General features: G+C 44.3%; 1 protein-coding gene across 3 annotated transcripts in view; it reads right to left on the reverse strand.

Annotated features, from left to right (window-relative positions):
• Window positions 1–8,280, reverse strand: part of camsap1b (calmodulin regulated spectrin-associated protein 1b) — a 47,257-nt gene extending 38,977 nt beyond the window's left edge. For 2 of the 3 annotated variants that reach the window (XM_014171184.2, XM_014171182.2), the window contains exons 1-2: window positions 7,866–8,280; window positions 7,231–7,391 (exon numbers count right to left, since the gene is read on the reverse strand). In XM_014171184.2, coding sequence (XP_014026659.1) covers window positions 7,231–7,390 — 160 coding nt within the window. In that variant the 5' untranslated portion in view covers window position 7,391; window positions 7,866–8,280. The remainder of the gene's footprint in view (window positions 1–7,230; window positions 7,392–7,865) is intronic. The other variant, XM_014171183.2, reaches the window with a different exon arrangement.
• Between the last annotated feature and the right edge of the window lie 44 nt (window positions 8,281–8,324).

The following is an 8,324-nucleotide window of genomic DNA, read 5'->3' on the forward strand; positions in this document are numbered from 1 at the left end:
GAAAGAGACTCAAGTACAGCGGACACAGAGTGGGGTGCCTCGTAAGGATCCACAGACGGCGAGTGGGAAATCTGCCTTTACCGGCAATATTACTTGCCAACGTACAATCATTGGACAATAAATTAGACGAGGTACGGTCACAAATATCCTACCAATTGGACATCAAAATCTAACATCTTATGTTTTACCGAATCGTGGCTGAAAGACGACATGGATATTCAGCTTGCGGGACATACACTGCACTGGCTAGATAGAACAGCACACTCCGGTAAAACGAGGGGGTGTCTGGGCATATTTGTAAACAACAGCTGGTCCATGAAATCTAAGGAAGTCTCTAGATTTTACTCGCCTGAAGTAGAGTATCTCATGATAAGCTGTAGACCACACTATTTGCCAAGAGAGTTTTCATCTATATTTTCGTGGCTGTTTATTTACCTCCACAGGCAGATGCTGGCACTAAGACCGCACTCAGTCAGTAGAAAAAGGAAATAAGCAAACAGGAAACCTCTCAGCCAGAGGTTGCGCTCCTAGTGGCCAGGGATTTTAATTCAGGGAAACTTAAATCAGTTATACCTCATTTCTATTAGCATGTTAAATGCACAACCAGGGGGGAAATTAATTCTAGATCACCTGTACTCCACACACAGAGCTCTCCCTCCATTTAGTAAATCTGACCACAATTCTATCCTCCTGATTCCTGCTTACAAGCAAAAATTTAAGCAGGAAGTGCCAGTGACTCAGTCTACAAAAACAAAGTGGTCAGATGAAGCCGATGCTAAACTACAGGACTGTTTTGCTAGCACAGACTGGAATATGTTTTCGGGATTCTGCCGATGGCATTGAGGAGTACACCACATTAGTTACTGGCTTTGTCAATAAGTGCATCGAGGATGTCATCCCCACAGTGACTGTACGTACATACTCCAAACAGAAACCATGGATTACAGGCAACATTCGCACTGAGCTAAAGGGTAGTGCTGCCGCTTTCAAGGTGTGGGACTCTAACCCGGAAGCTTATAAGAAGTCCTGCTATGACCTCCGACGAACCATCAAACAGGCAAAGCACCAATACAGGACTACGATTGAATCGTACTACACCGACTCCGAGGCTCGTCTTGCGGCAGGACCTGCAAACTATTACAGACTACAAAGGGATGCACAGCTGCGAGCTGCCCAGTGACACGAGCCTACCAGACAAGCTAAATCACCTCTATGCTCGCTTCGAGGCAAGCAACCCTGAGGCATGCATGAGAGCATCAGCTGTTCCGGACAACTGTGAACACGCCCTCCATAGCAGACGTGAGTAAGACCTTTTAAACAGGTCAACATTCACAAGGCCGCGGGGCCAGAAGGATTACCAGGACGTATGCAGACCAACTGGCAGGTGTCTTCACTGACATTTTCAACATGTCCCTGATTGAGTCTGTAACACCAACATGTTTCAAGCAGACCACCATTGTCCCTCTGCCCAAGAAGACTAAGGTAACCTGCCTAAATGACTACAGACCCGAAGCACTCACATCCATGAAGTGCTTTGAAAGGCTGATAATGGCTCACATTACCACCATTATCCCAGAAACCCTAGACCCACTCCAATTTGCATACCGGCCAAAAAGATCCACAGATGATGCAATCTCTATTGCACTCCACACTGCCCTTACCCACCTGGACAAAAGGAACACCTACATGAGAATGCTATTCATTGACTACAGCTCAGCGTTCAATACCATAGTGCCCTCAAAGCTCATCACTAAGCAAAGGATCCTGGGACTAAACATCTCCCTCTGCAACTGGATCCTGGACTTCCTGACAGGCCACTCCCAGGTGGTGAGGGTAGGTAGCAAAACGTCTGCCACGCTGATCCTCAAGGGGTGCGTGTTCAGTCCCCTCCTGTACTCCCTGTTCACCCACAACTGCGTGGCCAGGCACGACTCCAACACCATCATTAAGTTTGCAGACAACACAACAATGGTAAGCCTGATCAACGACGAGACAGTCTATAGGGAGGTCAGAGACCTGGCTAGGTGGTGCCAGAATAACAACCTATCCCTCAACGTGATCAAGGCAAAGGAGATGATTGTGGACTATAGGAAAAGGAGGGCCGAGCAAACCCCTATTCTCATCGACGGGGCTGTAGTGGAGTAGGTTGAGAGCTTCAAGTTCCTTGGTGTCCACATCAACAAACTAGAATGGTCCAAACACACCAAGACAGTCGTGAAGAGGGAACGACAAAGCCTATTCCCCCTCAGGAGACTGAAAAGATTTGGCATGGGTCACCAGATCTTCAAAAAGTTCTACAGCTGCACCATGGAGAGCATCCTGACTGGTTGCATCACTGCCTGGTACGGCAACTGTTAGGCCTCTGACCCCAAAGCACTACAGAGGGTAGCGTGTCCGGCCCAGTACATCACTGGGGCTAAGCTGCCTGCCATCCAGGACCTCTGTACCAGGCGGTGTCAGAGGAATACCCAAAAATTTCTCAAAGACCCCAGCCACCCCAGTCATAGACTGTTCTCTCTACAACCGCATGACAAGCGGTACCGGAGCATCAAGTCTAGGACCGAAAGGCTTCTCAACAGCTTTTACCACCAAGTTATAAGACTCCTGAACATGTAATTTGCCTTGTGTGTCCCCCCCTCTTTTATACTACTGCTACTCTGTTTATCATATATGCATAGTCACTTTAACTATACCTACATTTTGCCTCAATTAGCCCGACTAACTGGTGCCTGTATATAGCCAAGCTACTGCTATTTTCACTGTTGTTTTTATTTCTTTACTTATCTATTGTTTACCTAATACCTATTTTTTACTTAAAAGTTGCACTGTTGGTTAGGGCCTTTAAGTACGCATTTAACTGTAAGGTCTACACCTGTTGCATTCGGCGCACGTGACAAACTTTGATTTGCCTGCATGGCTTTGTTAGCCAGGGCCCTTAGAGCAGATGACAGACAGACAGTGGGGAGACTCCTCAGAGTGAGAGAAGAGGAGTGGAGAGGAGGATGAGTGCCAGGCAGAGTTCGTCATCAGGACAAAAGCCAATTACTGTTTCTGAGCTCTCTGGGTCCACAGCTCGCTGTTAGAACACAGGGAGCTTTTAGGAGAGTAAGCAGGAAAACATCCTTAAAATGGGAGAACAGCATTCATACCATCCATATAGATAACCATTATAAACTAAATCTAGGATAATTTGCTTTCTTTGTGCAGTCGAGTCTGAGTGATATCATGAAATCACAGTAATGAATGCAGAAATCTAAAGGGTAGGATCATGAAATTGAACCTAGGCCTAAATAAGAACAATGTAGGCTATGATATACTACAATAGACTGCAAAGATGCAGGTGCTTATTTATTACTAAGGGAGGTGATTAACTTACTGTAAGGTCTGAACAGTAAGTTAATACAAAAATAAATAGACCCTTGAAGCCAGAAGTGGTAATATGAACGGCAATCCAAAGAAGCCATAATATGAAAACAATGGATGGAGTCATTCTGTTCTTCCAATGACAACAGGCACAGACGACACACTCCATTGACATGACTGTTCAGCAATTAAAGATTCATGGCCAGAGTATGTGCTCTTTCGGTGAAATTAGGTCACACGTCTCACACATGACAGGTTCTCTACAATTGATAGACAGACCTAGCTCTGGCTCCTCCACAACATCTTAGCATCTCTTCTGCATGTAACCACAGCCCTTCAATAACAATGCTAGGCCTGATTGCTATTTTAAAGGATTTCCTACCTGTATCTATGCAATTACGCTCCCAAACAAACAAATGTAAATACTGGAGGTGAGGGTAACTGATGAGCTACAGAACAGTGAGTAATTGAAATATTGTAACCTCTTCCCCAAGCTATTACGCACAGTCTCAACTAACCTGTACCCCCGCACATTGACTCAGTACCAGTACCCCTCTGTATAGCCTCATTATTGTTATTTTATTGTGTTACTTATTATTTTTTAACTTTAGCTTATTTAGTAAATATTTTCTTGAATCTTCTTAAAACTGCATTGTTGGTTAAGGGCTTGTAAGTAAGCATTTCACGGTAAGGTCTACACCTGTTGTATTCAGTGCATGTGACAAATACTATTTTATTTTATAGAGCCTAAGCCTGGGATAATCACTCATTCAGTTGACCTTAGTGGAACTGAACTACTGAGTAAAGTATTTGTCATTTCATTTCAGCAAATCACACATTTGAGGCGTAGCTTTGTGCTTGTAGTATGCTAGCGTGCAGGGGAAGGTGTTGTGGGAGATGATTGGTTGGTAGAGTAAGCCGATGCCTTTTAGGACTGACGATACCAGTATCACAATATTTTGCCCATGGCAGAAATGAAAACACAAAGCAGACCAAACTCTTTGGTCCTTTAAGACAGTTGTTCCCAATCTGTGGGGCAAGCAGGTTTTTCTTTTTAAGGAACTTTAAACTTACTATTGAAAGTTGTAATAGTAGAATGCACAAGGTGCAATTTATAAATTGGGTAGTGCACCATCAGTTCCTCTTGTCATGTTAGTCATTGCATAACTTAGAGAGCTATTTATAACTTGTCAGAAATGTCCAGGTCAACGAATGTTTCTATTTCATTTTTTTGCCCATAGAAATTGTAGTAATTTGTGTGTCACTAATATCACATGAATGCACAGACAAAGTTCTCTCTGCATCCTGCCTCTGTTTTGGCTAACAAAGGCCAAATCATGCAACCAACTAGAAATCCAGAAGCGTCAAAATATTTAGGTTGTTTTGCTATGAAGAAGTTTGACAAATGTACATGTGTCATTTAGCAGACGCTCTTAACCATTGCGACTTACAGGAGCAATTAGGGTTTAGTGACCTGCTCAAGAGCATAGACAGATTTTTCAACTAGTCCGCTCTGGGATTCAAACGAGCAACCTTTCGGTTACTGGCCCAACGCTCTTAACCACTGGGGTACCTGCCACCCATGAACTATTGCTTGCTCTAGTGGTTACCTTGCTCTAGTGATTACCCACAACAGCTCAGAGAACTTGGGCACCTAGAAAAGGGTAATACTAAAGGTCAACACTTGCTACAGTGGTCCCTAACAGTAAGCCATGCCTGGAGTGCCACCCCAATATCCGTGCCCCCCTCTCTGGCCAGGCAGAGCCCAGACGTTGTGTCTGAAGGGATGGGTGGGTTGGCCTTGGGGTCAAAAGAGGATTCGGTTGGAGTTCGCACTAGATCCAGGTAGCCTATTTTTTGTCAATTATGTTCTTTACCTAAATATAGCGTCATTACAACAAGCCAGGCTATCTTCACAAGAGAGTGAGAAAGGTTAATGTCTTGTTCTGCATTTTCCATGACCTGATGACAGTCTGAAAGTAGATTCTGTGGATTTATATATCAGCTTCCTGCGACTCCCGTCTCACTGCTGCTAAAAGCCATTGCACAAAAACAGAATGGCAAAATCTGGTGAGTCAGTGGGGAGGCAGATCATTTGCCAAGTCATACTGGAGGGGTGGGGGGGGGCAGCCAGTTTAGCACACACACACACACATTTTGATGAATAACAGAAAATCTAGACGGTGGGAACCATTCTGAATGGATCCCACTATCTAGGTCTGTTCCAGGCGTGGCTCATTAGTACTAGCTCTAACTGCTAACTGTTAGTCTGGGGTGTGGACAAACACACAGACACGTTTCCTGCCCAACAACATTTGGGCCCAACTCTGCCAGCCTTGCAGATGAGGAATAAAGACAGCTGATCCTCACTTTCAATTCCAGGTTCAATGGACACTGGCTTGGGCAGTGTTGTTTTTCTGGTAATTAAAAACCTCACGTCTCAATAACATTTTGGTTCATATAGGGTAAACACCCTATAGTGAGAACAGTAAAAGAAAATTATACTGAACAAAAATATAAAACAACATGTAAAGTGTAGGTCCCATGTGTGATTCTTGGGCTCCCGAGTGGCGCAGCGGTCTAAGGCGTCACTACAGACCCTGGTTCGATCCCGGGTTGTATCACAACCTGCCGTGATCGGGAGTCCGATAGGGCGGCGCACAATTAGCCGAGCATCACCTGGGTTAGGGAAGAGTTTGGCAGGGGTAGGCTGTTATTGTAAATAAGAACTTGTTCTTAACCGACTTGCCTAGTTAAAGGTTAACTAAAAAAGCTCAAATAGAAGAGCCCAGAAATGTTCCATTCACACAAAAAGCTTATTTCTCTCAAATGTTGTGCACAAATTTGTTTACATCCCTGTTGGTGAGCATTTTTCCTTGCCAAGACAATCGAACCACCTAACCGGTGTGGCATATCAAGAAACTGATAAACAGCATGATCATTACACTGGTGCACCTGATGCACCTGTGCTTCTACACCTGCATTGCTTGCTGTTTGCCGTTTTAGGCTGGGTTTCTGTACAGCACTTTGAGATATCAGCTGATGTAATAAGGGCTATATAAATGTTGTCACACAATACCAGAGATGTATCAAGTTGAGGGAGTTTGCAATTGGCATGCTGACTGCAGGAATGTCCACCAGAGCTCTTGCCTGAGAATTGAATGTTCATTCCTCTACCATAAGCCGCCTTCAATGATGTTTTAGAGAATTTGGCAGTAGGTCCAACCGGCAATTTGAATGCACATAGATACCGGGACGAGATCCTGAGGCCCATTGTCGTGCCATTCATCTTCCGTCATCACTTCATGTTTCAGCATGATAATGCACAACCCCATGTCGCAACGATCTGTACACAATTCCTGGAAGCTGAAAATGTCCCAGTTCTTCCATGGCCTGCATACTCACCAGACATGTCACTCGTTGAGCATGTTTGGGATGCTCTGAATCTACGTGACAGCGTGTTCCAGTTCCCACCAATATCCAAGCACAACCATTGAAGAGTAGTTCAACATTCCACAGTCCACAACTGACAGCCTGATCAACCCTATGCGACAGATGTGCTGCGCTGCATGAGGCAACTAATGGTCACACCAGATTCTGATCCACGCCCCTAGTTTTTTTCCCCCAGGTATCTGGGACCAACAGATGTATATCTGTATTCCCAGTCATGTCAAATCCATAGATTAGGGCCTAATTCATTTATTCAATTGACTGATTTCCTTATATGAACTGTAACTCAGTAAAATCTTTTGCCTTTATATTTTTCTTCAGTATAACGTTACATGCACCAAGACATTTGCGCTGTGTGTGACAGACGACTATTTTGGAACTTTCCAATGCCTATGTTGTGTGTGTGTAATAACTTACCAATGCCATAGGCTTTGGCGAACAGCCACCGTAGGTTGGCGTCTATTTTTGCTCTGGCAGAGTCGTACAATTCCAGAGGTACAACCTCCACTGTCCCTTCGCCAGCTGAATCCATCTTTCTTCGGGTGCTGTGCCCGCCAGCACACAATTCCATATCCATCCTATAAAACAGTCAAATTCAATCACATGTACTTATCAAATGTATTTATAAAGCCCTTTTTACATCAAACATACGACAAGTGATTTCATGAATGCAATACGTTAACTAGCTAATGTTAGCTAGTCACTGAATAAATGTTCTTAGTTAGCTAAATGGTTACTGTAGCCAGCTAACTAACCCACTAACGCTAGCTTCCTAGCGTAGCTTCATTGGACGCCCATCCTTGGACAGGTGGCTAACTAGCGAGCTGACAACTGGGTGGGCTGTTATGTTAAATCTGTGTCGTAAGTTACATGTTTTACAAAATAGCTTTGCTAGCTAAGTTAGAAAGCACATTGGCCAACACAGACGCTAACGTTAGCTACCTAGGAGGTTAAAAACAACAGCCTGTCTGATAGTATCTACGCTAGGTTACAGCAACTGGGCGAATCAAGCGGACATTCGCTAGCTAAATCAAACAATATTTTCAATTTACCTTCAAAGCCGCGATGTGTCCTCAATCCACCCTTTAGATCCGACAGGATAATGGATTCAACATTAGGACGTTCTTATGCAATTGCTCGAGCAAAGCCCAAGCAGCACATAACAGCAGCGAGGTGAACGAACGGTCTCCTCCCCAGCAACAAAAAAACAATTTGCGGCCTGAGAAATTTGCGGCCTGAGAAATTTGCGGCCACGGCAACCCGAGGAGCGCTTACTTACTACCAATGCCACATATAAATGTACGGAGGTTACGGAACACAGTATTTAATCATTCGGCGTTTTACCTTTTATCCCTTCTATTTTATGGCTCATTTTAGGCCGAAGAATTTGACTTATTCGCAATAAGCACCTTGTGTACCTCCGTGTCTGCGCTTTCCCATACAAATCTAATAGTCAGTCGGTTAGCAATACATACATAGCTAGGTAACCAGTAATCACTACGCCTGCGTGG

Source organism: Salmo salar, chromosome ssa24 (assembly GCF_905237065.1).
Source record: "Salmo salar chromosome ssa24, Ssal_v3.1, whole genome shotgun sequence".
In the NCBI taxonomy this organism is placed as follows: domain Eukaryota; kingdom Metazoa; phylum Chordata; class Actinopteri; order Salmoniformes; family Salmonidae; genus Salmo; species Salmo salar.